Consider the following 27,033-nt stretch of genomic DNA (forward strand, 5'->3'; position numbering starts at 1 on the left):
CCACTTAACAATCCGTACATCCGCTGTGCAATGGATGCCACCTGCTACTGGATGTCGCCCCCTTACATTGAGCGACATTCGTCAGAAGCCTAACGCACATTCGGCATAACCTGGGCGAGACTCTTGATGGAACTTTGGTATATTAATGTCAATACTCTGGCATACCGTACAGTCATGATTCCAAACATGGGTGCAGCAGCACTTATCGACCCCCTCAGTCCCGTCCCGCCCAAGGTTATGATAGATCTAGAATGAGTGTGGGAATGTTTGGTATTAAAAAAATGAGTTAGTAAGCTCTTTGATTAATTCAGATGTCGTCAAAATATTTTACCTTTGTTATGTGAGGCAGTATATATCCAGAGCTTCCCGACCGAAAAAAAGGAACGATACAGATATATAAAAAAAAAGTAAAACAATAGGTGCGTCTGTAAAAACCCCCTAAAAACCTGTGGGAAAAAAAAAAAGAAAAAACTGCAAGAAGGTCTATCGAATAAAATACAAAGTACATACTACAAACTACAAAATAAAATGGCCGGGAAGAAATATCAAGACGATACCCCGGGTGGCAATCCAAATAAGAGGAACCTGAGGAGGACGCGTAAGCACTTCCCGATGAAAAAAGAGAGTCACCACGCCGACGATGCCCTTTGACGACATAACCTGATTGGCCACACTTGGTGCGCGAACAAAGTAGAAAGATTTGAAGGAATGGATGGCTTGCCAGGGCGAAAAGAAAACCGGAGAGAAAACCCAAAGCTAAAGAAAGGATAGAGAAAAAGGACAGGTAAGTTTTTCTTGTAAGAACGGATAGCCACATCACACAAAAGGTACTTTTTGATAACAATCGACTTGCCCGATTACAGATACACGCAGAATAAGCCATAGTCTGAATGATGGATGATAGATGCGAGGGATGCAATGATAGTGAGAGTTTTTCAGATAAACAGAAGATAGAGCAGAAATTGGGGACAAAAATATATAGAGTTCCCATGGATGAAACAATAGTACCTTATTGATGCATGAATGATGAGCTACACAGATCGAAGCATATTATGTAAAACGGCACACATGTTACTGACAAAAGTCAAATTAAATGATGCTACAGAAAAACGCCAGATTAACATTGAGAATAGCCCTTTGCAGAAAGCTCTCACCTTCCATTGAACTTTTCCATAACCTCCATCCAACATTTTTGAATGAATAAATGGCATCGAGCGCAATAGCTGCCAAATGATATGATGAAAGGAACACCATGTGACTGTTTTTTAACACTAATTTTGACGTGCGGCGACTGGTTTTTAAGAATTTTTCAGTTACCCGACAAGGTAATTTTATAGTTTAGAAGGGGCTTTTTAGATGTTTGGGCCGGATTCGACGGCGTGTCTACTTCGTCGATGGCCGGTCCCTTCCCAATTGAAAGTAAATGAAAAATAATAAGGAACAAAATCGGTCCTTTCCTCTTTGAACGCTTATGACATGATATCAGTTATGTCATTAAAAGGCGTGGAGGAAATAAGATAAAAGTGATTGGCTGCGCACTGTCACTGTATGAATTGTGCCGGTCCATATAATAAAAAATGACGGTTGATGCTTGTCATTAGTCCACTATGGCACTCTACGTTCTTTGCGAAATATTTCACCAGATACCAAAGCATGTCGACGTGCGGTTAAAGCAACCAGTGACGTTCACACGTGTCGTTTATGTGCCTCAACCGATCAGGAATAAAACGGCGTTTTCATCGGGCCCTCGTTCTCTGAGATCGACACGCCTCACAGCAGTAATATAAGCATATTCCCTTTTGTTTCTGCTTTTTTCTTTTTTCTTTGATAAGCTGTCTACTATGACGCTTTCAAAAGCTTTTCATATTTTGTTATACTCGGGTGTTCGGCCTGTCTGGTACCGATGATGAATGGTGGTTTCGAGCCAGATTCAACCAGCTTGGCAGATCATGCAAAGTTTATCTATCCAGGATATTGACGCTTATAGTACGAAATTTCCGGCTCCTTGCCGAACGTGCTCCTGATGAACGAATCCGTTGAAATAAACGAGACACCAGCAACAAAATGTCATCGACGTAGAAGGGAAACTGGCAAGCCATGTCACTATCTGAATATGATAAGTGATTGAATTAACACTGTTCACAACAATGAGTGTCGTCAAAAGCTGCCGTTAAGTTTGCGTATCGGTTTTTCCTGCATTAGTTGACAGTGGTTTCACGATACTTTACAGATACCTCACAGAAGTATGATAAGATGAGAAATGATAAATTAGAACATGATCTTCCGCAGCAATCGAGCGATATGGTCATGGTCATGCCCTCCGAAACGTTGCATTATTTTTGGTATCGTGTTGGTATCACGATATTGACTTTTTGCCACGTCTCAAACCACCACATGTCCATCTTCTTTGGCTTTGGCAAAGGTACATAAAGAGAGGCATCTTATAACCTAATCGAAATACCAGTTTTAGAGAGCTTAACGCAAATATGCTGTTTCTGGTCTATGGATTATGGAATCACGCTGGATGTATTATCGGAGCATGATCAAGGTGGACATTTTAGCATCCATCGATATCCTTTTATATTTGTATTGGCGGCCGTTGTCGCTGCTGGTCATCCTGCACTATAAAGTGATGATTGACAGGGGAGTTTCATGCTCGTCGAAAATAATTTAATTACACCAAAAAAAGACACAAGCACGTATAAATGACAATATACATCATTGATACCACAGCATACAAGATCATCCACATTTGCAAAGTGATACCCTCATTGAAAAAAGGAAACTACAGGACCATGCAACCATGATGTCAATCCAAATTAAACAAACATTACAATGACGTGGATTGTCTGCATACAAAATGTGAAAAGAAAATCTGATGGACGACGGTTCAGGAGTCAAGGAGATACTCTTGAGGATGGAGAGATAAATCTTCGGAAAATAAAGCGGAAAGATATTAAATGCTGTATACAGTTTATGACGGAACAAGAACAAGGAGCAAGCAGGAAGACGGGAGTTACTGTTGTTGAGCTTCGAATTTTAGACGTGATTGGGCAAAAAGCATCTCTTGCTGTCGCAATAATTCCTCTTCTGAAATACCCGTGTTCTCCAATCGGGTGCTCTTCTTATCTCGATCCTAGTCACCAAAAAAAAGCAAGTAAAAAGAAAACCCAAATGGTTAATGTCTCCATTGCATCGCCATTCGTAAGAGAACTCTTATCTCCCACCTTTTGTTGCTTTTTGTGTTCTTTGAATACTTCGTCTACCTCTTCCACATAGTCTTCGAACCCTAGTGCTTGAAGAGCAGCCACCACATGTTCACCCGCAATGGTTTTCTTCGTCTCCTTTTCACAAATTTCATTGGCTTCCGATGCAATAAGATGAATGAATTCTAGGGTATAAGGTAACAAATAAACATTAAGCTAATCTGTATAAAACTCTCCTGTTGTCGCTTTTTTTTGGGTTTCTCTTCCCAAGTCTTGACGCGCGATTGGAACACAAAAAAACTTACCGACACAGCAGTCAATTAGAAGGTCACGCGTATCTTTTGCACAAGCGACATCCTGAGGCATCATCTCGTTGATCAGTTTCTGAACGGTGGCTAGATTAAGTGCGGACGGCGTGAGCTTTACAGACTGGACAAGTGATCCTATAGGTTATGCAAAAGTTGATTTATACCTTTGGGCAGTGAAAGTTCGTCGTCGCCGGTAGGCCCTGAACGCTCGTTATCACTCATAATTGTATATTGTCGATGAGATATGAATGGAATGCAATCGAATGGGGCGAATGCGTGATAAAAACTGAGGATAAAATAATGTGGACATGGCTCCAGAGAGGAGGAAGGCTGGCTATATATCCTAATGGTTTGGAAATTCGGTGGCTTTCGAGCTAGGGGACACGCGATTTTCTGTGTCACTCTGCGGAGATTAAAGATATACAGTTGGCAGAGCCAATCAATGAATGCTCTCGCATACCGTACAGTTATCAGTGAAAAATTCAGCGCACAAGTGATGGCGATTACATGTCGAGTTGGAAATATTACAAGTTATCTGGAAAATACTCCAATAGAAAGGTTGTGTCCAAATGGGGAGGGATTCCAGGGAGAAATTTGAAGAAGGATGGGTTCATTAGGCAAACGAAACTTGCTCTCTTATGCTTTCGCTTTGTGTTATGACCATTCTATGGATCTGCAGCGGCCACCTTACACCAGCAGGGCATGGACTTTGTACAAGCTTTACTATATATCAGATGCCTTTTGAGAACGATGCGGCATAACATTTAAAAGAGTAAAAACGCTTGAGCACAATCTTTTATAAATAAAGTGCGCTGGATTGACGAAACCAATTAACAACAAAAGTTTTGACACGCAAGCTTTATGGGAGGTTTCAAGTCATAAGAATTGACGGTATCTTCAGTATACAGTATAGGGCATCATCCAAGTAAAGGTAATGAAATAAGTGATATAAAATATGTGTAGATGTGTGAAAGACCAAATGTATGGAAGCCGCGTCGTACTATGAACTTGGCAAGACCCAGTTCTACAAATTCCAGTCTAGAGGCAACATCATTGTCCATGAAGTGCAGGTTCAGACTCTTTTGATTATGCTGTGTAGTCCCGCATCGTGTCGGACACCTTTGTTGACTGCAAATTGTAATGTCCCTTAAGTTTGCTCGTCTATTCTTTCTTACACGTATCTTGTATAGAGATCGAGCCGCTACCAGCTCCCCGATAACTCTTTTAAGTATAACAACTTTCGTGTTTATTGTTCTCGCTACGTTTATCGTTGTACAGTACAGCAAGCCCAATTTGTCTTCTTTAGTTGTAGAAACGTTTACAGTAACGATACCGCGTTTGCACTGTCTTCGTTGTTGCTCATGTTCAACATGTATTTGTGATAACAAAAAAAAAAGTAGGCGTTAAATTCACGAACAAAAACTCCAAAATACATCGTTTGTAAAGAAAGAGAACCCAATTCCAGGAGCCAGATTCTGTGAAGCAGCCCCGAGGGTTGGTATCAAAAGAGGTTCAGCTCGTCAAACGCACAGCCTACTGACTTGAGCATCTCAATGCCTTTACAAAAGAAACAATAATAATGATAAAAGGGGAATAGGAAAACGGAAAGACTGGGCCAGCTTTATTCAGACAGTCACGCTCGAACTGTCGAGCTGAGGAAAAATGGTGCTGGGACGCTCCTTCCGAATGGCATGCTTTTTTCTACGCGAACTTGTCGTCAGATGAATTTTCGCCGGCCCCCACCTATCGTTTGAAGGAATTCCACACCATATCCACGATGGACTACATTTGCTATTACGCTGCCTTCCATAACCTTCTTCGTGACCCAGAAGTGGTGCATCATACTCGCGACTGGACTGTTCACGCCTTGTTGTCGATAGCTGGTATATGCTGATCGTCCATCCGTTGGTACTTCATACTATCTTGAAGGATCCTCCCAACATCGGTCTGCGGACGAGCCAGTGCGCTGCGATGTATTATTCTTCTGTCCGCACTGAATGGCTTGAAGCGCGTCTCCGGCATTTCTTTTGTTCTCGACTAACACTGGATAAAGACTCCGGAACAGAAACCGGATACACCAAAGAAAGCAAAGTTAGGCGCAAGATGCCATTATCGATATTTACCAGAAAGCGAACACGCCGTCGAGCCGCTGATATCCATTGGTGCAGCGACAATGTAGTCAATTTCTCTCTCAAAGCATTGGCGATCGCGTTAAGCATATGTCCGCCAGCATTGCCATTCGCGTTACAGTCTGACGAAGCTAGAAATTGGACGACAAACTGTGCCAAACTCTTTGGCATCGCTCCACTCATTATCACGCCCAAGAATCTCAGCATGCTGCTGCGCGTTACGTCCATCTTTTGGAATTGCTGCGTCAATGACGCTCCCTTGTCCACCAGTGGGCCGCCCGCAAAATCTCAGGAAATTGCAACCTTGTTTTCAATGGCGGATAAATCAAGCTCAAAGGCAAGAGAATGCACCATCCATTATAACTGAAATACTTGGCAAATAAAGCTTAATCATTTCACTGCGCAACCAAAGACCAACATTTTCCAATTGTCAGTTGTTCAGTTTTGCAAAACGCGCCTTCTATTCAAACAATCATCGAATCTAGCAATAGAGTATTTGCAAAATTCTAAAAGGTCGCGGATAGCCGTTGGAAACTGATTGTCGATGTCTCTTCTTCCAAAAGCTGCTCTCTCTTGAGCTTGCGTTTATAAATGAACCGAAATTGCTCAATCGGATTCAGCTCTGGCCTATAGGGCGGGAGGTACATGCAGTGATATCCACAGTTTTGTATATACCTGCGGATGTCCTCGTGTTGGTGGATAAGCGCCTTACCCATCACAATACAATTGTCCTTGAACATTTTCATGTCTGTCTAGAACGTCCATTATACTTGAGAGGAAGTCAAGTAATGGTCAGTGACAGTTCCACGCTTGCTCGTTCTCCTGTCAGCAATCTGCTACTGTCTGGCGGTTTTACGCTTTTTCGATGGATCCATTGCCTTTGGACGTCGCACCGAAACGTTCGCAACACAAAATGAGGAGATTGCACCGAGAATGGTTGTCTGGCATCGCTCTGGCTTGTAGCCACTTTGTCATCCAATCTCATGTCGATCTTCGATTTTTTCAGCGTTGTTTCGTTCAATGACCTCCCTTCAACCTTGATGTCGAAGTCGACCAAACTTCTCCGTCAACTGGCCATGATCTCGTCTCGCACGAGTGAGGGCTTTTTATCGATCAAATCACAGGAATTGTCGGTGTTTATTGACAGATTTGCTGGTCGTCGTGGTGGCCTACCACGATCCCCATTCTTCATATCTGATCTTTTGCTTCTTTTTGATACTGCATTCATTATACATTTTCTTTGTCCATCTTTCCACCATTCATATTTCCCAACCCGTTCTTCAAGAATGAACGAGACCATTTTGAATAGAGATGCAGAAAAAGATGTTACACAAAGTATGTGCAAGTGGTTTCCGGAAAGAGTATATTGCAACCCATATTAGCTCTACAAAGAAAGTCATTCTATGTAATACAATTCTTTACAACCAATTGTCTTGTGTGTCTCTCCTATGAGATCAATTTTTTTTTCTCGCACAAATTCCACGATTTGGAGCCCAATTACAATTGATGGGTCGGGGGACTATCTTTGACTATACTCGCACACTTTTCACCAAATACTCATAAGATATAATGGGAATGATGCTTGTACCGATCAGACAGAAAATTTCTTTCTTGGATCTGGAACAGAGAGGTGGGCAGGAGTGAAACTTAATTTGGTCATCTTTCCAAATGGAGCTCAGTCAGACCAGCCAAAAATGACGGGGAGACTCGGTGCCGGACTTTGATTTGCTTCTTTGACAGAGGAAATATAAAAAGACGCTGTTGCAAATGTAAATGCAGAACGGAAATCAGAAAGCAAACCAATGTCCATGCTACGCTCTATTGTATTCAAGCGATCCTCACCTTTACTGACCCGTATTGGTGTTCGCCATCAATCCAACATTCCCTTTGATACCAAGCCGTTCCCGTTCCAGCGGTTCGAACCTTGCTGCCCTGACGCTGCCGCGGCAACCGAGAACGGTTTCGTGCCTTGCAAAAGCCATCCTATTCCCAAGGTACTTGGAAAGAAGATTGAATTAACCGAAGATATGGTCGGTCCATCCTCGTATCGTCATATGGTTATCTGTGTTGGTCCCGACGGTTTGGAATGGACTCGTGGCAAGGTCGAAACGGCTAAAGGCGGTATCATGGAAACGCTGCTCGGGCATTTGATGGAATGGATCCAGGCTAAGAAAACCAAGAATGACTTTACCGATTTATTACCTACGGTGTGTGAACGACCGTCCGAAACCGCATGGCCCACTTCCGATATTTTGGTGTTCCCTGATTTTAACCGATATCCCGCTGTTAGCCCAAAGAATTTGAAGGAATCTCCTTTCTGGAAGGTCATGGATACTTTGTGGATGGATTGCAAGGTCCCGAAACTGCCAGAGATAGAACATGACAAGATGGAAGGTGTGGACGCCGTGATTCTTGTGTGCACGCACACTCAGCGCGACAAGCGATGTGGTGTGATCGGTCCGATGCTCGTTGACGAATTCCGAAAATCATTGAAAGAACTGGGATTGGACAAGAAAGTAGAAGTATGGGGTACAAGTCACTTTGGAGGTAATTGAATGATGAGTAGGACGAATGGCCTTTTTTTTGTTTGTTTGTTGTTGAAGACTCATCCCAATTATTTTTCGTTTTGCATAATAGGACATCGTTTTGCAGGGAATGTGATTATCCATCAAAGAGGGCTGGGCGGACACATGTACGGCAATGTTCGTCAGTGTCATGTGCGTGATTTAGTCGATCGTCATGTTGTGAACGGAAAAGTAGTCCGAGAAATGTGGCGAGGACAAGTCACCCCTCCTACATTAGAAAACATTGAAAGCACTGAAAGCGCAAAAAGCACTTAGACCCTGTCCGAAAGAACGAAAAGACTTTTAAAATATCTCATAGATCAATAAATAATGTACCATACATGTCCTCATCTTGATATTATTCTCATCGAAATGATTTTGCTCTTTGACATGGCATTACTTAATTTTGCACGGAACCGTGTTACATTGAGTTTGCAATTCACACAAAGAAGGTGGGACACAAAGCACATCGTTCAGGATGATACTGCTTGGAAACCCAAGACTTGCAGAACGCTACGGACAAATACTTTCTCGGTGATATATAGCATGGATACATGCATGCTGCAAATGGATCTATTCAAGTTTTTGGAAATATGATGTGATGGGAAGTGCAAAAGATAATGCTATGCTTTTTGGCTGGCAGTGAACCAATCACATTGGGTCGCTTAAACATTTTGCTATTTCCGGGATGTATCCATTGGACTGTGGTCACGTGGGTTGGGGAGCATTGTTTGTTTCGAGACTGAGAACAATCACTGGTGCCGATTATTTTTGCGTCTGTATTTTCCCGTTATTCAAAGAAAACCATAAGACACAAGAGGGAAATAACTAAACGTATTCTTATTTTCATAATCTCACCACGGGAAAGAGTCGACACAGTCCCACCATGAGCGATGACAAGGAGAACGCGCCGGCCGCCTTGCAGTCAGAAGAAGCGGACATCACTGCAAAGGATATCGCCAACCTTTATACACGTTTACAAGCTGTCATTGACAAAGTTCACACACCAAGCGAAGCGATGAATCCGGAAGCGAAATTCATCCCTTTACCTCCTTCACTGCCTCTCTCCCCCAGCACCTCTTCACCGCAACTTTTTCACTTTCCTAATAATACCAAAATGGTCACTCCACCGAGAACAAGCGCGGAATCCACCGAAGAACCTTCACGATCGTCACCATCCACCGCTGACTGTCCATGCCACCATATCCTGATCTCCAAAGATTCCAAATACTGTGCTTTGTGTGATCGCCCGATACCCATCTTGGAAGAACTCCAAAAAGAACGAGATGCCCACGAACGAGAAATTCGGTCCTTGCAAGTTCAGCTCACCGAAGAGCAAGCAAAGATTGCCCAGCAAATTGAAGAGATTGAAAAATTGAATGCCACTATTGAAAACGTCGAACGACAATTGGATATCAAAACCGAAGAATTCCGAGCGTTGCAGAACGACATGGAACTCTTGAACGATAAATACGTCGACGAAATCGAACGAGTGGCGGAAATTCAGCATTCCAAAGACATGGTCGAAAGCGAACTGGAAGATTTATCACGACGTCTATTTGAGGAAGCCAATGGCATGGTAGCCAATGAGAAGAGAGAAAAATACCACTTGGAAGTCGCTCAGAGACAACTTGAGAATCAACTGAAAGAAACACGAGAACATCTGGTGGCCGAGCAGATGCAGCTGAAAGAGCTACGCCAAAAGATGGAGTCTATGGGGCAGCAACCGGCATCTTCGCCCGTGGAAAAATCACAAGACAATGATATCATGTCGCCGGAAGGGTGTGAACAGCAAGCTGTCAAGGATCTGGCCAGCCTGTTTTCCGATCGATTAAGCTCCACTGACATCAGTTCGGCAGGCATCGATCAAATGATGTTGGATGAGTTCCAAGAACTGGTAAGATTGGGGACTACGGCTCCCTTGAAAAAGCTCCACACCGTTGCGTTTATGAAGAATTGCCAAGTGGAAGATGTGGAACCCTGTTTGCGATTCGGACCCAACTCGCGACTGTCTGCCCGCAAAATCAACGAAGCCATTGTCATGAACACCTGTTTTATTGAAGAAGCGCCTCCTGGGTTCGCGGAAGAACAAGCCAAACGCCCAGCAGATATGCCACTGAAAATTTCAGCTTCCAAGAGCATGATATGGGAACGCTTCAGTGGCGGCAATAGCCAAAATGGTCCATTTGCGGGATGTCAAGCCTGCGGTAGATCTGATCTTCCCTTGCCATATCGATGCCGGATTTCTTATTTCGATGATTGGGCATGCATTGATCGATACTGTCGCGATCGTCTAGTGGCCGTATGTGAATTTTATGTCTTTATACGCAATGTACGTCAAGGCTACTACAACAGTCGAACCATCCCGGATCTGTATCACGAATGCATGAGATTACGTCTGCAAATGTTCTATGCCAGGTAAATATCCCCCACATTGAAAGTTTCCAAAAGTTGTTGTTAAGTAATACTGGATTTGTGAATATAGAATGGGTGCGCTATCTTGGACGCTAGGAAATCTTGGTATCAAAGGGGATACAATTGGATCTGCATCAGCTATCAAAATGCAAATCCCCCCTCCATCCAGCGAATCTTCTCCCCTTCCACGCACAACAACTCCCAAGGCGTCCGAAGTACCCAGGCGCGGAAGTGTAGATGTCAAGCCAGTGGCTTCCGATGAGCCAAATACACCCATCGACAACAGTAATGCTACTACGGAAGCTCAAACAAAAGACGCGGAACAGGCATAGACGAGCCCAAGACCCCTCATAATTACTTTCTGTTTTCTAATATCCTTTTGTTTGTTGCCTTGCTTTTTTTTTTTTCTCTATCCCTCTCCTCTCTTTTTTCTTCCGAATTTTCTTTATCCCGGTCACCCTTCTCTGGTTATGCTATGATTATTCTTACCTAGGCTTACAATCGATACTGTAATTAAGCGTTTCACCAAAAACTATATTGTAATGATATCTGTAACAAGTTTCTACTGTAAGTCTATGAAGTATGCTCAACTTACTTAATGTATGGTGAAATTTTATCACTGGATCAAAAGCATGCTTATTCTCAATCTGCATTTTTTTTTTCGGGATTGTGACTTGCTTTCTATATTGGACAGGTCTTCTGATCAGAGCGGGTTTTTGATCCTTTTTCTGCTTTTCCACTTTGTCAATATGGTGTGGGGCGGCAACGATAATGCTGTGGAGAAATGGATCGATCAACTCTTAACCAACGATCCGAAACTAGTGTCATTACATATTCTCAGTTTCCGTCAAGTCAGCAGTGCTCAGTTGGCGGCGATCTTCTCGGCTCTCGCCCAGAACACCACGCTTAAAGAGTTGTATTGCTCAGGTCATGCTCTGGATGCCGATGCTGTGGAACAACTCGCTGAAGCATTAACCCTCAACGACACGCTTCAAATCTTGAATATCGGTGACGCTAATTTTGGTACCGCTGACGATGGAAAACTCGTTCGTATTTTGAGCGAGGGACTTGCGGTGAATGAAGGTCTCGTCACGCTGGATCTCGAAAACAAAGGATTGACCAAAGAATCGGCATCGCATATATTCCGCGCATTATCAGCCAACAACACACTTACCTCGCTCAGCCTGGCACGCAATAACCTCACATCGTTGCCCGATTGCTCCGAGTTGACCTTGAACAGCCTACGCGAGTTGAATCTAGCGATGAACAATATCGATGCGGCTGGCGCTCGAAACATTGCCGCGCAGTTGCCCAGACTGGCGCTGGAACACTTGAATGTATCAGACAACCCACTTCTTGATGGTGCAAATGCCATCGGTGAGGCATTAAGGGAAAACACGACTCTTCGCATTCTGAAGCTGTCCAATGTTGCGGCCGTCGAAGAAGTCTTGGAGCTACCTCCAACCGCGACAACGCCAACGGGTCAGCTGCAAGAAATCGCCCCAAAGATTGACGAGGAACAACAGACCGAGAACGGCAATGCCCTGATGCGCACGCTCGCTCAGTCTTTGCGTTGCAACAGCACGATTCAGCAGCTGTGGCTTGACAGTAACGGTATTGACGTTCGTGGACTGGCAGAATTAGGCCAATTGGAAAACAGTGCTCTGGTGGAACTTCGCTTGCGAAACAACAGAATTGATGATGATGGTGCCATTGCACTTGCGGCAAATTTCAAGTCACTGCGCACCATTGAATTGGGCGAAAACACCATTGGCCCCATCGGTTTAGGAGCTCTGCTGGAAACCTCCTTTGAATATGTCGGATTGTTCAGTAACAAAGTGGGCGGTTTTGGTGCATCATTAGATCTGTTGCCGACGCTCGAGACAAGCGGTGTGGTGACTTTGGATATGGGCTGCAATGGTATGAAGGTCGAAGATTTGGAAGCCATGGTACAAATTCTCCAACAAGGTGGGGTTCCCAAGTTGAAGTTGCTCGAAATTGGTGGCAATGCGCAAGATCGTGATATGGAAGCATGGGAACAACTCGTTGCCCAATTAGAATCCATCAGACCTCAGCTTCGCGTGGCATGGAAGCGATCCATGTCGCAGATGCCCACAGAAAATCCTCCACCTTTAAACGGACCCGTCATTTAAAGAATACCATCATCCCAATGCATCTTAAATTTTTCTTTTTAAAAAAAAAATAAACAATCAAGTAACATCATCGCTTTTCAGATGTCTTTTTCTTTTTTACAAATCTTTCCAGCAATCAATACAAAAATTAAAAAGTTTCTGCGATCTGTTAGCATTTTCGTTGGATAGAACGTCAAAATATGGAATCCCCCTCATTTCTCTTTTGCCACTCCGTTTAAAAGTGACGGCGAAAAATGATAGGGCGAAAAAAATTTAAATAGAGGGACCTCCTTCCAGGATGATGTTTTTTTTCCTTAGGAATCCAATATACCTCATGGCAGCTAGCCGCTCTACCGGTTTTCTGTCAACAAGGATATCCTAGATTGACCAGAGTCCTTTGTTCTTTGTTGCGATTCAATTTTATTCAACCGCAAGGAAGGTAGACGGACTCTTACAAACCCAATCGATCATACAAAATCTACTATTGATGAAATGAAAAATAAACTTTCTACTGTGAACTTGGCGCAAAGATGCTCCAGCGAAATAGGAACGCATCTTAAATCGTCGCAAATTAACGTTGGTACCCTTGGCCCACATGTTCCTGGATTGTATTCAAATGAGCAGTTCTGGACCGTTGTCAAGGGAAAAGAGTGCAAATTTCTGGTAATAACTAGAGCGAGTGAGGATTAACACATCAGTGCTTCCAAAAGTTTTTATCTCGCTCAACGAAGTGGCAGAGACTTGTAACGGTTGCCAGCGTTTTATCTGTGGCAAGCCTGCCTGGTATGCGCTGGTCATGACTTCTGCTCCGTCGCTTAGTTACAAGCCTCATTTGTTCCAAACTTTATTGTTCCTGTTGGAGAGTTTTCACAGACTGAAGCCTCCATCCTTTGAGCTTTTTTTGACATTTCTGAGCAGACGACAAGTATGCAAGCTTCTCGGTTGGCGATGTATACTGATTCATTAGTCGGCTTCCGAGCTTTGGGTGAACGTGTTCAGCGCGTGGAGCTCGCCCTTGCAGATGTATTATGAAATCAGTGATGGAAAACATCTGCTTCCATCAACATACGTCTGAATCAGAGACACACTATGACCTTTTTCAATCAGATCTCGTGATGCTCATTGAAGTATAAACAATTGGAAACCGACAAGGAAAAGTTTCTATACAAATACATTTGGGCCCGATAATAGCAGCTTCTTGGAGCGAGCCAAGTTGAAAAAGCTTAGCGTGATACCCAATGATTTGATGCTCACAACTATTACAAAAGACAGTGAGGCTGCAAATGTACGATCTTTCAGTTGGCAAATCATTACTGAGCCGATCGTAGTGTTATTGACTTTTGATGCTCTGAGGGCATGAATCCCCAAATAAGCTGCATAGCTATTGCCATCACCAGACATGTCAACGGCATAATCAAGATGCCATAATGGCCTGCTAATTGACCGGTGAAGAAAGGAAACAAGGCGGCTCCTCCGGCCCCGAAAGCAGACATGAACCCTATCGACGTGGCATGCATATTCCTAGGGAGCACTTTGGAGGCCAATGACACCGTTGTAGGAAACATCGGGCCAATAGCAAACCCAGTCAATACGATACCTATAATGCGATTTTTTTTTTTTTTTAAAAAAAAAAAGGTCAAATGATGACAGAATCATGGAGTCATCAAGAATGCACTTACAAATAGAACTTATCCAAACGTTGGGTACGATCCATATAACGACGAGTAGAACGGCGGTGATGGTGGTATAGAGTGTAATCATTCTTTTTTCGCCAAATTTTCCGGCGAGGTATCCTAGCACCAGACGACCGACGGCCAATCCTGCCCAGTAACCTGCGGTGACTCGACCCATGGCGATGCGATCACCGTGACGCCCTTCATATAAATAAGTGTAACTCCAGCCGCCCATCGTGACTTCTACGCCCGCATAAACGAGAATATACGCTGCGCCAAGGATGGTCATCCGGTTCATAAGAGCGTCCCGACGTACTGTGCTGTTATCGATCTTTGGATCTTCGCTTTCTGCGCTTTCAAGATCTTTGCTGCGGAAACATACGGCGACCAAGATCAAGTTGAAGCAAGCCACTCCGGCAAGGAATACATAGATATATCTCCAGGACAACCCGTAAGATAGCAAGGTCGTGCCAACAAGAGGACTTAACATGGCTCCAACGCCATAAAGAGCTAACATCAAGAAATAACTGTAAGTACCAAGATTATTCAACCCCTCCATTTCTCACCGGCCATCTGTTCGTCTTACCATGCAAGACATTCAGCATGACCGTGGCCATGGGCACATTGGCCACATAAACGTTCATGCCGCCATCCAGCAAGGCGACCCCTGCGCCCTGGAACAGCATCAAGACACTCATGACAGGAAATATAAACCCATTCATGAGCAGGATATACACCACAAGCAGGAGACAGGAGCCTAAATAGACGGTACCAAGTTGCCCCAGACGATGGACTAAATATCCATTCATCCCAGCCGCGGAAAAGAAACCAACAGCATTGAAAAGGAAAAACAGAGAGACCGTTTGATCAGGAATATCATAATAGCGTTTGAGTTCTGGAAGAATAATCCCCAAATTGCCATCATTCAGTCCACTGACAATCGCCATGAAATTAGCCGCCAGTAACGGTCGTGCACATTTGCGCAAAGCTTCCCAGGAGTCCTTGGATGACTCATCTATGCTTGGAGGCAATAGACTCGTTCGCTCATCTGATCCAGTCATAAATTGATTGATAACTATATGAGCAAGTGTAAGAGAAAAAAAAAGAAAGAAGAGGGAGCCACAAAAATCGAGGAAATTTAGGTATGCAAAAGATTTCAGGGTCCTGCAATATAATAAGGGCTCAGTCAATGTTGCACACAGCCAAAAACATTGTCAGCCTAATCCACTGACACGGATTAACCAAGTCGCACAAGGTTTGCCGTGGTAAAGTATAATAAAAATGTTGTCTTTATAGCATCTAAGCTTTCTCTGGCTTTGATCTGGATCCTCTTTCTTGCATATCAGGAGGTTATTTCAAACTTATCGCGGGCTTGGGGTCGTTGTTCAGAATAGTGTACACAAGATACTTTTTGACTTTTCAGGCATGTAGAAAAGAAACCCAGTTCCCTATTAGCGAATATGAGGGTTCCCACAGACAGAGATTGTTTACATAATATGCGTCAGTAACACAACTTTGTTGGTATATCGTCACTCGGCGAATCACAGATTGAACAACGCTGGGCATTTGCATGTCCAAGCCCCTCCAACCGTTTAGCGAAAGGAATTGATATATCGCAGAAAACTTTTAAATTTTGAGCGCTTTTCTATATGCTTAACTATTCATTTTCTATTACCACAGCTTTAATTACTTTCTTTGGACATAGCAACTTTTTTTTTTTTTTTTGTTCTGCTTCTGGTCACTCATGGCTTGCTGCAATGATAATACAGCTCGATTTTCGGCCAATCAACGTTTGCTAAAAATCTGGCCAATGACGGTGCGCGAGCGTTAGGCTTGTCTTCAAATCCCTTTTCCGTCGTTTGGAATCCACGATTTTGAGACGATTGGGATGGATCCTCACGGCAATTCGGGTTTGGAATTATTCGACTTTGATGTTCTCGATCAAGAAGATGAGCTTGAAGTGGTACGATGTCGATTTTACTTGAATGATGCACGAAACAACGGCTGATCGTCCACGGTTCATGTTTTCTTCCTTGACAGGAATTAGCTCGCTATTACGCGCAATTCAAAGCAGCAGCCAAAGACAAGACGGATATTGAACTCCACAGTTACCTTCAAGATAAGGTACACTGTTAATTAGAGTAGCGCATTGAATGGACTTGCTGCTGAATCTTTGAGTCTACAGGTATCGCAAAGCAAAAGAGATTACAACGAGACTGTATCGGCTTTACTATATGGTGCCTTGACGGAACCTCCACTGGCACGCAAGGTACGATTCATAAATCTATGCGGCTAGCAGTTTGTGCTAAATACGTACTGTTACAGCATTTTCAATGCCTCAGCTTTGTGAACCGAGATAATTTTGCTACAATCATACAGAAATTGCATATTTTATCCATCTCATTACGGTTTTCGAGCCTAAAACTCCGTACCAAGGAACAGGTAATGGGCTTTGATTTGGGCAAGGAAGACGATTTAAAATTGACACGATTGATTAGATGTTTTGGATCATGAACGAGCTGACGAGTCTTGACGTTCCCAACATCGATACCTTGTACCTGTGTCTCTTTCGTCAGATCAAATGCGGCGATACTGGTCAGCACAATATTCTCTTAGTTGAACACATTCTCAAGTTACTGGATACCCATCGACGATGGCTATTCATGTTGCCCCGTGTGGTTGCTACCGCTGCTTACACATTCTTAAGACTCATCAGTGATCATCGAGGGCAGCAGTGGGCGGCTTTGCAACAGAAAGAGATTCGGTTCGTTGTAGGTCTGCTGAGAGAAAAGGTAATGTATGATTTTTGAAGAAAAATTCACAGGGATGACAGATATTCATTGCTCAGTTGTAGTGGATGGAATGCTGTGCGATTGGACGAGATTTGGTCCGTTTGCTACACGACGTGGCAGGTATCCCCGAAATTACCCAGTTATGGGATGATATATTGAATGCACCTCAAAAAATGTCTTCGCATTTTACGGGTAGGTGGATCACTGTGCATACTCTTGCTTTTAATATGCTCATGATTCGAGATAGGCATCGATATGCTACTAAAGTCTGCCACCCCCAAAGAATTTTTGCGAAGTCGCCTTACACCGGACATGGAACATAAACTTCTCTTTATCCTCCAAAATGTACGTATTCGTTAGGATGACCAAAGTATTGGTCAAGTAGCTATTACTACTGGGTTACTTACATAATTTTTTTTTAGTTACGGATCAATGCGTATCAACGCAATCTTTCATGGTTTATCCAACGTTATTTATCAACGACAGAGTCTGAACCCTTTTTTGTCGATGTTATTCGTTATATCACTGCAGGTTGGTATCCGAATAACCAGATATTGCAAAGTAACATTGTACCACGCTATGTCATTATTGGCAGTATGTTACGAGCTATCAAGGTAAACCTTTTTCCTCCATAACCACCTGTCATAATTGTAAACCGTCATCTTATGTTTATCTCCAAATTACTTTTTATACTTTCAGAGTCCTGTGGTTACCGCCAATGTCAAAACAGCCCTAATCTATGATTGGTTATTCTTTACGGCTTTGGATAATCTGATGTTTATTGGTATGAATGTATTGAGCTGTGACCCTAATCCTGCTGCTAACGCGAGCCATAGAACCTGCCATGCTTTTAATGGAACGATCAGCTGAAAGATACCCTCACATCACGTCGAGCCTTGTTGAGTTTCTGAAATTCTCAATGGACGAATATTATCCACCCATGAGGGAATACATGAAGCGTTCTATCGCCTGTGGCATGCGTATTATGCTTGAGAAAGGCGTGATCAGGTAATAACGAAAGCTTGGTCTGTCGGTTTGAGCACAGTATGTCTAACAATGGGGGAACCCTTTCCGCAGGAGTCTGACACCTGTTTATAAATGTCCATCCGTCAACGACGATACGCGCCTGATCATGAAAGAACTTTTCAGCGATTTTCTCGAACCAGATCAACTACCGATACCTGGAACTTTACCTCGTAACGCTAGCACACCCCAGTCACTTCCGGCTTCAACAACAGTGGAAGTAGCAGAGCAGCCAACTGAGCAAAAACTCAGTGATGCAGAATTTGCAGAAAGCGATGTCATCGATGGCTCGTCTATACCACCACCATCAGCACCGGGGACGGATACTCGCGAACATCTGGAAGATGAGGACGTAGATCGTTTTCTGTATGGTGATATGGGTACGCGATCCATGATTGATACCTGGATAAATAACGCGTTTTAACAATTTTTTTTTTTGCCACCTTGCGCGTCGAATCATAGAATCGTCAGAAGAGTCTGCACCGGTGGCATCGGCTGACAAGGGAGAAACAACCGTGACGGACATGGAAATTACCCCGAATGCGGCAAGCACAGAAATTGCTCCGTTGCATGAAGCTTCTGTGGAGGATACTATTGTGGAAGAATCGGAACACGCGGAGCAGCAGGAAGCTTTGGCGGACAAGGCACCCGAGGTGGAAGAGGCAGTAATGGCTGCCGAAGCAGCCATGGATTGGGATGAAGATCTTGAAGAACATGGTGAAGAAGAAGAGGAGGTTACGCCAAGCTTACAGTCGAATCAATCTTATTGGATTTTTGGTGATTCGCTGCAACGATTTCAATCGGCGTGTCTGGCTGTTAACAAGGGTCCAACCTCGGAAGACGATGAGCAATACGAGGTGCAACTCATTATCGCCAAACGTAGTCTGAAAGAGATCCTGGCCGTCTATCTTCGAATGGTAATTACACCGTTGTATTATATGTTACAACAGGGAGGTCTAATGTGTTTTCTATGATGTTAGGCCATTCCTGCTGAGACATTAGCACCGAGTCTTGGTCCTCACATCCGTAATATTGCGTCGCGATTATTACTGGAACATTCGCATGTGAATGTAGAGAAGCACGAGTCAGTGGATGGAATTATCATGGATAAAACCAAAGATCCCTTTGACGTAATCATGGGGACGTTTTGGGAAATCCAAGAGAACGAGCCCGTTGTTCAGAAATTGATTCGATTTATCGGCTGCATCACCCATAAATACAGCAAAAGCCGGCGGCATCTCATAGGAATGCGTTGGTGGTCCTATATCATCAGGTAACAATGTAGCACGAAACATGCAGAGACAAAGTGGTATTCATGTAAAGGTTGTAGTCGCTTAAGCTCCGAATCCAATGACATGGAGAAACAACTGATGGATCGTCTATCTCTTATTGCCCGATGTTACCAAGCTATTGTGATGTATGGATACCCTGAAAATGCGGATGGCAAAGACAGAAACATGGGCGACGATGAATTTTTAAAGCAGTATGTTGCAGGCGATTTACAGGTGAGTGATTGAAGTCAGATAAGATAATCAAAACCGTATGAGGAAAATTTCTAATGTTTGCGCTTTTGAACAGTTGCTTGCGGAACTAAACATTCAAGCATTCTACAAGGGGTTGTCGCTGATCAGCCAATACCTACCAGACAGCATCACTGATAATGCTCAATTAACTCAACTTACAGAAAGTCTGAATTTGCCCCCAACACTCGTTTTGTAATTTATTCAATGTTTACAGCTTAGACGTTTCCTATCCTTGTAAATTTCTCCTTGTACACTTTTTTTTGGATCTTGTAGAATATCATCATATATATTTTTTGCGACATGTAAAAAGCCATGTAGTACATTGCACAGGTGTGTTAACGCAATCACAGCCAGCATGCGGGGAGGGAGATGATGTTGAGAGCCTACATCGTGCACGCCGTAGGGGCCTCTGTCGGACGATTGAATAAAAAAAAATAAATAAAAAAAAACCATTTCTTCTATTGGATGCTTTGTACAATTTTACAGGTAAATTTATGCGATTTCTTCAATGATGAGATCTTCATCTTCGTCTTCTTCGTTTTCTTCTTTGACTTCGCTGATTTCTGGGGCGCCTTCATCACGGATGAGCATATCGACAATGGAGACACATTTTTCCTTGATATCTTCATCTGTTTCTGCCGCATGTAAGCGTTGGATGACGCGGTAGACTTGCTTTTCGCGCAAGTAGTCGCGGCCGAAACGTGTGGTGGTCAGTAAGACCAAGGCTTCGCAAAGCATCATTCGCAACACAGGATCAGTTTCGCGTTTCTTGTCGTCATCAAGTAATTGGATTTCTTCAGGGAACTGTTCAAACTCTTCCATATCGTATTCTTCATTGCCACATAACGGAAGAAGAATAAACGGCAAAGTATTGAGTTCATCGGCGTGCAAGAGTTTCTCGTGCTGTCGTGTTTCAAAACAGCAGTTCTTAATCGTACAGTTAACACCGCCACGACGGATGACATTCCCATCTTCGGTGAAAATCTGCAACTTGGTCAAAGGCGCCGTACCGTCATCCTTTGAAGGTTCGAGAAAGTAGACGCGACCGAGTCGAATCTAATGCATAACCGCCGATGGTAAGAATATGACATTGCAAAATGCAAGTTGTTCATATGGCACTTACAGTTGAGACATTCGAGAATACGCTGGCTAAAAAGTGGAACTCTGCTTGATCATTGTAGGCCTTTTTGTGTCCACGATGAAATACTTCGACAAGATGATCCATCAAGCGATCAGATTTTGTGAGTTCCGGCAAAGGCTTGATTTGAGCGTTGATCAACTTTACACAGACGGGTTCATACTTGGTCATGTTGGATAACAGCATGCAGGCCACATCCGCTGTCACCGATTTGGGAATCTAAGAACCCCAAAATAATGTATTCATCAGTGCCCGGCATCCAATGATGCAAATTTTTTTCCGCTAAATGACTTACGGTAATAAGAAGAGCCAAGTACTTGATGAAATCTTCATCGTCTAATTCTTCCTGTACCCGAGGATCGCCCGAAAGATTGATGAGGCCTTTGATGGCATCGTGGGCCGTGATCTACTGAACGAGGTCAATGTCGTGATGACAGATTGAATACGTTTTTTTTTTTTTTCGAATACATACGGGATCCTCTCGGACAAGAGCTTTCAAATCCTTGCAAAGGGTTTTTCGGTTGCTGATAAGGAGGGGTTGATATTCCGAAGTTTTAGCGGTATAAGGTACAATGTGATGCAAGGCAATGGCGCGGACCTTTTCAAGGTGGTTAATGATCTCCGTTTTATTTGATCATGTCGTTGTGCTCACCTCCAAGCTAGGCTGATGCAAGAATTCTAAAAGCTAATAGCGCATTTCTCAGATGAGTGATGTGTACTTTACGTTTTCTAGTTTGGAAACTACCTCGAGGATCTGCTTCTCCATATTGATGTTTTTAACTAGAGATACAAAAATGTCAAAAGATGATTTAGGGTTTTTTTATATTTTTTATTTTTCGCTTAATGGCGTGACTGTGCTTCCAAAAGAGTTGGCAATAGGAACAATTAGAGAGTGTGGATGAACGGAAAAAAAAAAGGTGACAGCGTATATAAGACTTCCAGGATTTATGCAGCACCGACGAGGATGTTGTTGATGGGAATGTGGATCAGCTATTACACACAAAAGAAGAAAACCGATTAATAACACTGCCGAGTCCTGTTTTTGGTCCTTCACATCCTTCTCCGGCGTTGTTCGCCTCACCGCACACCCTTCCAACCTCTCAACGCGCTTTGTCAAGTTTGACCGACGACAGTTTCACGTTATTCTACCACTTTTCGTAATAAAATCGTCTCTATATGTGTACACCACATATCTTTTGAACGTGACGCATCCAATCCTTCTCTACTTCCTATTCTTCCTCTCTCTACCTCCGATAAAGACAAAGTGGGGTGGTTGCATTTTTACCTTGACAAAATATCCCAAAGCACCGAGAGCTGCGAAACCCATGGCCACAGCTTGTGTGATTTTAAGAAATTCTAGAATAATAAAAGCATCCATGAGTTGACTGAATGACTCGTGTACAAGGCATGAGGAAACAGAAACGATGAATTTACCTTTCTGATCAGGCTTCTTGCAGCGGTTAATGAACTGCATACCGTCCTTCATAAATTGCTTGGGAGCTTCAACAATTTCCTTCACTTGGTCTTTTACGTCGGAAGATGCCATGGTGTGATGATGAACAAAAAGATACAAGCGCGAGGGAAATTGAGAAGGAAGGGTTTTCTACGCCCAAAAACAATTTATTTGGTGGGATGATCTGATTGGCTGAACACCAAGCAACCAACAATATTTTTGAAACCAAGCATTATTTCAATATCCGCAATAGCAGGTGGAGTGTGCCATTTTGCAATAGAAATTGATGGTCATGTATAAAAGATAAAGGATAACGTTTTTGTCACTCTTCCATACAGCTTCCACAACTTTACGTAAGGCAACACTACTTTATTTATCCTTGAAAGACGTTTGATTTGCGCCTAAATTGGGATTAGGGCCGATAGACTACGACGGCCGGCTATTCATTTCACTGAACTGATAGTTCGTGAAATCAGAGAATCCCAATATTGGACATACAAAGAGCCTGCTGCGTCCTACCGAGCACGTATTAGGCTCGGTATAAGCGGATTCTATTTCGCGTTCAGTTTTGTACGAAGTGGTGAGGACCAGCGATCTTTGAGCTTTTGGAGGAAAACAAATTCTAGTGCATATATATGTCGGCAACTGCAGAATTTCAAACCTTTTGTCTGCATCCACAATTTCTGAATGAGTTGACTAAACTGTAGCAAGCTGCAGAAACCTTATGCACAGAGTTGTCCGCTTGTGGGTCCCACGGATCTATAAAATAAGACCTGGAATTGAAAAAATACCATTACATTGCGTCACGTCATTTCGTTTTATTTCAAGAACATAGAAGACTAATGCTAACTAAACAATGCTGATACAATAAATGTAGGGTGAAAGGAGCTGTTATGGTTTGAGTGAGCAGTTCTGAAAGAGGGTTTTTTAGATGAGGGCGATGGGAAGGGAAGGGCCGGAGATTGAATAGAGGAACCAATAGATGGTAAGGTGCGACGATGAGAAAGGAGGACACGCTTTGACCAAAAGGTGCAAAGTTTGGATGTTTTCCAGATCTCTGAAAAAGCAATATACGATGAACAAATTGGGACCCCGATCCCACGCATCCGTTCAGCACTTTTCCAAATTCAAACTGGACTTCCAACCCCCGCTTTCCTTTCTTTTTTCTTTGCTTCTTCTCTCTTTTTTTTTGGCGTCTCTCTGATCGTCGTTCGAACTATCATATATACAAATATCGTTCCTCTGCTTCCTATGGAGTCAGATCTGTCGCTGTCAGGTACATCGTCTGCAATAGACTCCGGAGTAGCTGATCAGCGACCCTTCGCTCCTGCATCACCCACCTATTCTTCTTCTCCTCCTCCTTCTCACTATCACTCTCAATTTGATACCGCAAGCTTGCACCAGGAAGCCGATATAAGCGACTCACCTACATGGAACAACTCTTTACGAAAGCAAGCCTCCTCGTCTTTTCTTGCACCCACACCTAGTCGCCCGCTTTTTTCAACTTCACAACCAGACCTACTGGAAGATACCGTGTCTGCCATCGCACCTCTTCCTGCTTCAGCATCCCCTTCGCAACGTACCTATGGTGCTCCACTTGCCAGACCGACATCTGCTTCTTCCGCTCCTGCTCGACCTTCACGCCATCGTACATCGGACGTCGACATTACTGAAAACCAAAAAGACACCATGCTTAAGCTAGATCCGGAAGAGTTGAAGCGGTTCCGCAAGTGGATAGTCGGTTTCTGTGTCGTCAACTTTGATCTCGAGATCGGACAAGGTAAATGCACTCTCCTTGGTCCCTCTGAAAACTTTGACTCAACTCTACTCTTTTCGCGTAGCCATGGATTATGTGTATCCGCCTATGGAATTAACGGAAGCCGAGCAAAAAAACGTGTATGGATATGGCGGATGAGTAGAGGTTAGATGAAGCAATGTGACTGATATTTTTGGTTTACGGCAGGTGCTTTTCGGCATTTCCTGATTCCAACGTATTTGAAGTGGGAGATCAGGTGTATAACATTCGCGTACGTGCCACGAGTTCCGAATTTGCAGTATCCGGTAAGTCACAATGAAAGCCGTGATCCATGTACGGTCCACGTCGGAGCAATCTCCGCTCCAAAAACTGGGACGAATCGTTGGAAAGGGAGGAGAATCGGGGAATCGTGATGGTATGCAATCGAATGACTGATGATGATAAAATTCGAAATTCAGGACCTACGACGAACGCGGGGTTCCTCTACGGGTATGTGTTTTTCAGACAAAAGAAAGATCCAACGATCCGGCGAGGATATTTTCAAGTAAGATCACATTGGTTATTGAAAAGGTCACGACTGATCTTCATTTCCTTTTTAGAAATCGCTGGTATTACTGTCGCAACATCCGTTTGTCGGATTGTTCTCTCGCATTGTGGCACTTTTGGGACCGGCCTTTTTCGATACGGGTCAACCCATGCTGGAAGCAGCATGCATGAATATATGCAGTTGGTAAATAATTAAAAAAAAAAAGGAAACCCTTTAGCAAAACTAACAAACCCAATGTGCAGGGATCCACCAGAGGAAGGCCAAATGTTGGATTTGCCGTTTCTTGGTCGGTTACTACAAGTGGATTTACCGCAATCGTTGCAACCTCAGCTTTTGGAAACCAGCCCATTTGACATGAATCGCCACCAACCGGATCTTCAGGTAAAAATTGTTAAGGGATGATCACCGTTGAACTGAAAAAGCAACAGTCGGCTGAGTCTTGCGCCTCTTGGGAATAGATTATGGCGTCGTTGCCGGTGGGTGCACTATACCATCACTTTAAAGATATTTTAAAGGATTTGTGGTTATTGTGGGAACTGGTGCTCCTTGGTGAACCTATTGTCGTAATGGCCCCGGATCCTGGTGTGTGCAGCGAAGCCGTCATTTGCCTAGTTGACTTGATTGCTCCGGTATGGGCTCACAGCTTAGAGAAATGTATGCGCTGAGAGAAGGGTATTAATGATTGCTTTTAGATACCCTATTGTGGCGATTACCGTCCTTATTTCACCATTCAAGACTCGGATTTTAAATCATTTGTCACCAAAAACAAGGTACGCATCTTCTTATTTGGCTCAATGTGGCGCGTATCAACCAACTCCACACACTTTTAGCCTCCGTGCAACTTAATACTGGGTGTCACAAATCCTTTCTTTAATACTGCCATTGAGCACTGGCCGCATATTGTGCGCGTGGGACGGCAACAACTACGGTAAGTGTTGATACGTCCAAATGTATCAAAAAGGAAAAATCCGAATATTCAACGCACGATGCTTTTTGTTAGTAAACCAGATGGCACTTTAATCACTGCACATAATAACCATATGCATTCTTCACGAAAGTCCAAAGCGGGCTTGGGGTCCAGATCAAATATTATTTTTGATTTCGTCCAGGTAGGCAGGCAGACGATGCTCGTTACTTTTTTTTTGCCTTGGATTTTTTATTCTAATCATGGCGTGATTCATCCCATGAATGTCAGGGTGTTACTTCAAAACGTAAATCGGTATTGAGCAAAGATCGTGAAATTTTGAGGATGCTTACTGAAGCCGCGGTACGCGGACACCCTCCAGGTAAAATACAAAAACAGAAACATTGCTTAAAACGTTGATCGCTTTTTTTTTGACATGAGTTATAAATAGATTGGCTGCTGAACAATATTCTCAGACGCCACTTTCTGGATCTCACCGAGAAATTTTTAGCTCCATTGGATCGTTACTTTAATGAACTTATTCCCAACAAAAGGTAAACAGTCGTGGCGACCTACTGTATCCATTTTTGGCTCATAGCTCATTGAAGTATTGTGCACAGTACCACTTACCCTCGCCGACTCAGACCCTTTCGCACCGACGAGTTCCTGAAATCGCTCAAAGAACACGGTGCACCATTACCCTTCAAATCAACCTTTAAAACGCGCACTTCTACAGTGGATCCCATCAAAGAATTTTACTCCCAATTTCTGAAATGTGGCAATTTCGCCACTTGGCTGCAACAGCGGATGACCGAAGCGGAGAAAACAATCACACATTGTGATTAAACTCCCGCAATGGCCCAAGAAGCCGCGCCATTTTCTTTTCGGTTTTATATTGGCGACTGGTCACGGCTCTTTCGTTCCTCAAGGCAGCCTCCTGTTGGAAAAAAAAAAAAGGCCAGTGTTCCCGATACCTTTAGTTGAGGGAAAGAAAAAACTGGCCAAGGATCTGATCAACTGGGGCTTCCGGTTTTTTTTTTTTCTTGGATCCATCCTATAAGTTCCTTCGCATGACATTTTTTTTTTCCCTTCAGCCACCAAATCTAGGTAATTTTTTTTTCATCTTCACATCGTTTTGAACTAGATTTCGGTTCCTTTTTGTTTTTCTTGTCAGCATACCCCATCTAAACTAAACTAATAATAAACTATCATATTCACTGTTTGACTTGTCCTATTTTTCGTTGTTTTCGATTTTGTATTCAGCGAAAAAAGTTTTTCATTCGTCAAAAGAAAGGAATAGACGTCGGTTTCCAAGTGGACGGAATTGGAAACGGGTTTTGGGATTCTATTCTTGGGTGGGATGTGCACCCAAGGGAACGTGTCTGGACTCTCCAGATTGTCTTTATTTAGTAGCGAATCATCCTACTTCTGACCCCCTTCAGCACCGATTTTCATTCTTCATCTCTTACA

General features: G+C 43.3%; 10 protein-coding genes across 10 annotated transcripts; 6 read left to right on the forward strand and 4 right to left on the reverse strand.

The window, feature by feature from the left end:
- Nucleotides 1–2,253: 2,253 nt before the first annotated feature.
- BYT42DRAFT_547066 (uncharacterized protein) lies at nucleotides 2,254–2,628 on the forward strand (the record flags this gene model as incomplete). The annotated part of the gene is made up of 2 exons (XM_051565923.1): nucleotides 2,254–2,422; nucleotides 2,465–2,628. The coding sequence occupies 2 exons, from the start codon at nucleotides 2,254–2,256 to the stop codon at nucleotides 2,626–2,628; spliced, it is 333 nt and encodes a 110-aa protein (XP_051422531.1).
- Nucleotides 2,629–2,654: 26 nt separating this feature from the next.
- Nucleotides 2,655–3,858, reverse strand: BYT42DRAFT_574481 (histone-fold-containing protein). The gene is made up of 4 exons (XM_051568855.1): nucleotides 3,679–3,858; nucleotides 3,512–3,601; nucleotides 3,228–3,391; nucleotides 2,655–3,136 (listed from the first exon to the last, which is right to left on the reverse strand). The coding sequence occupies exons 1-4, from the start codon at nucleotides 3,734–3,736 to the stop codon at nucleotides 3,017–3,019; spliced, it is 432 nt and encodes a 143-aa protein (XP_051422532.1). The 5' UTR covers nucleotides 3,737–3,858; the 3' UTR covers nucleotides 2,655–3,016.
- A 3,525-nt stretch (nucleotides 3,859–7,383) lies between these two features.
- On the forward strand, nucleotides 7,384–8,554 carry BYT42DRAFT_599188 (Sucrase/ferredoxin-like-domain-containing protein). The gene is made up of 2 exons (XM_051570976.1): nucleotides 7,384–8,190; nucleotides 8,281–8,554. Exons 1-2 carry the CDS (start codon nucleotides 7,446–7,448, stop codon nucleotides 8,481–8,483), a joined length of 948 nt encoding a protein of 315 aa, XP_051422533.1. The 5' UTR covers nucleotides 7,384–7,445; the 3' UTR covers nucleotides 8,484–8,554.
- Nucleotides 8,555–9,324: 770 nt separating this feature from the next.
- BYT42DRAFT_498793 (GDP/GTP exchange factor Sec2p-domain-containing protein) lies at nucleotides 9,325–10,954 on the forward strand (the record flags this gene model as incomplete). Its single annotated transcript, XM_051564586.1, has 2 exons — nucleotides 9,325–10,625; nucleotides 10,693–10,954. The coding sequence occupies 2 exons, from the start codon at nucleotides 9,325–9,327 to the stop codon at nucleotides 10,952–10,954; spliced, it is 1,563 nt and encodes a 520-aa protein (XP_051422534.1).
- A 217-nt stretch (nucleotides 10,955–11,171) lies between these two features.
- Nucleotides 11,172–12,856, forward strand: BYT42DRAFT_574485 (uncharacterized protein). The gene is made up of 2 exons (XM_051568856.1): nucleotides 11,172–11,189; nucleotides 11,317–12,856. The coding sequence occupies exon 2, from the start codon at nucleotides 11,372–11,374 to the stop codon at nucleotides 12,773–12,775; it is 1,404 nt and encodes a 467-aa protein (XP_051422535.1). The 5' UTR covers nucleotides 11,172–11,189; nucleotides 11,317–11,371; the 3' UTR covers nucleotides 12,776–12,856.
- A 1,208-nt stretch (nucleotides 12,857–14,064) lies between these two features.
- BYT42DRAFT_499050 (major facilitator superfamily domain-containing protein) lies at nucleotides 14,065–15,488 on the reverse strand (the record flags this gene model as incomplete). The annotated part of the gene is made up of 3 exons (XM_051564609.1): nucleotides 14,065–14,351; nucleotides 14,434–14,937; nucleotides 15,014–15,488. 3 exons carry the CDS (start codon nucleotides 15,486–15,488, stop codon nucleotides 14,065–14,067), a joined length of 1,266 nt encoding a protein of 421 aa, XP_051422536.1.
- An 827-nt stretch (nucleotides 15,489–16,315) lies between these two features.
- Nucleotides 16,316–19,961, forward strand: BYT42DRAFT_615155 (protein-domain-containing protein; the record flags this gene model as incomplete). Its single annotated transcript, XM_051571929.1, has 15 exons — nucleotides 16,316–16,390; nucleotides 16,468–16,551; nucleotides 16,613–16,696; nucleotides 16,753–16,869; nucleotides 16,926–17,219; nucleotides 17,282–17,411; nucleotides 17,467–17,564; nucleotides 17,642–17,833; nucleotides 17,919–18,003; nucleotides 18,056–18,227; nucleotides 18,297–18,622; nucleotides 18,705–19,159; nucleotides 19,223–19,515; nucleotides 19,573–19,747; nucleotides 19,821–19,961. The coding sequence occupies 15 exons, from the start codon at nucleotides 16,316–16,318 to the stop codon at nucleotides 19,959–19,961; spliced, it is 2,721 nt and encodes a 906-aa protein (XP_051422537.1).
- Nucleotides 19,962–20,257: 296 nt separating this feature from the next.
- Nucleotides 20,258–21,683, reverse strand: BYT42DRAFT_646016 (uncharacterized protein; the record flags this gene model as incomplete). The annotated part of the gene is made up of 6 exons (XM_051572671.1): nucleotides 21,649–21,683; nucleotides 21,556–21,588; nucleotides 21,376–21,501; nucleotides 21,199–21,309; nucleotides 20,889–21,122; nucleotides 20,258–20,821 (listed from the first exon to the last, which is right to left on the reverse strand). Exons 1-6 carry the CDS (start codon nucleotides 21,667–21,669, stop codon nucleotides 20,258–20,260), a joined length of 1,089 nt encoding a protein of 362 aa, XP_051422538.1. The 5' UTR covers nucleotides 21,670–21,683.
- A 12-nt stretch (nucleotides 21,684–21,695) lies between these two features.
- Nucleotides 21,696–22,497, reverse strand: BYT42DRAFT_574494 (protein translocase SEC61 complex gamma subunit). The gene is made up of 3 exons (XM_051568857.1): nucleotides 22,338–22,497; nucleotides 22,189–22,259; nucleotides 21,696–21,893 (listed from the first exon to the last, which is right to left on the reverse strand). Exons 1-3 carry the CDS (start codon nucleotides 22,447–22,449, stop codon nucleotides 21,849–21,851), a joined length of 228 nt encoding a protein of 75 aa, XP_051422539.1. The 5' UTR covers nucleotides 22,450–22,497; the 3' UTR covers nucleotides 21,696–21,848.
- Nucleotides 22,498–23,413: 916 nt separating this feature from the next.
- On the forward strand, nucleotides 23,414–26,841 carry BYT42DRAFT_574504 (uncharacterized protein). The gene is made up of 13 exons (XM_051568858.1): nucleotides 23,414–24,136; nucleotides 24,198–24,252; nucleotides 24,320–24,417; nucleotides 24,571–24,656; nucleotides 24,712–24,842; nucleotides 24,902–25,040; nucleotides 25,118–25,288; nucleotides 25,352–25,429; nucleotides 25,490–25,587; nucleotides 25,660–25,768; nucleotides 25,855–25,945; nucleotides 26,015–26,117; nucleotides 26,172–26,841. The coding sequence occupies exons 1-13, from the start codon at nucleotides 23,608–23,610 to the stop codon at nucleotides 26,407–26,409; spliced, it is 1,926 nt and encodes a 641-aa protein (XP_051422540.1). The 5' UTR covers nucleotides 23,414–23,607; the 3' UTR covers nucleotides 26,410–26,841.
- The last annotated feature ends 192 nt before the right edge of the window (nucleotides 26,842–27,033 follow it).

This window comes from Radiomyces spectabilis (assembly GCF_025331425.1).
Source record: "Radiomyces spectabilis strain NRRL 2753 chromosome Unknown BYT42scaffold_8, whole genome shotgun sequence".
In the NCBI taxonomy this organism is placed as follows: domain Eukaryota; kingdom Fungi; phylum Mucoromycota; class Mucoromycetes; order Mucorales; family Radiomycetaceae; genus Radiomyces; species Radiomyces spectabilis.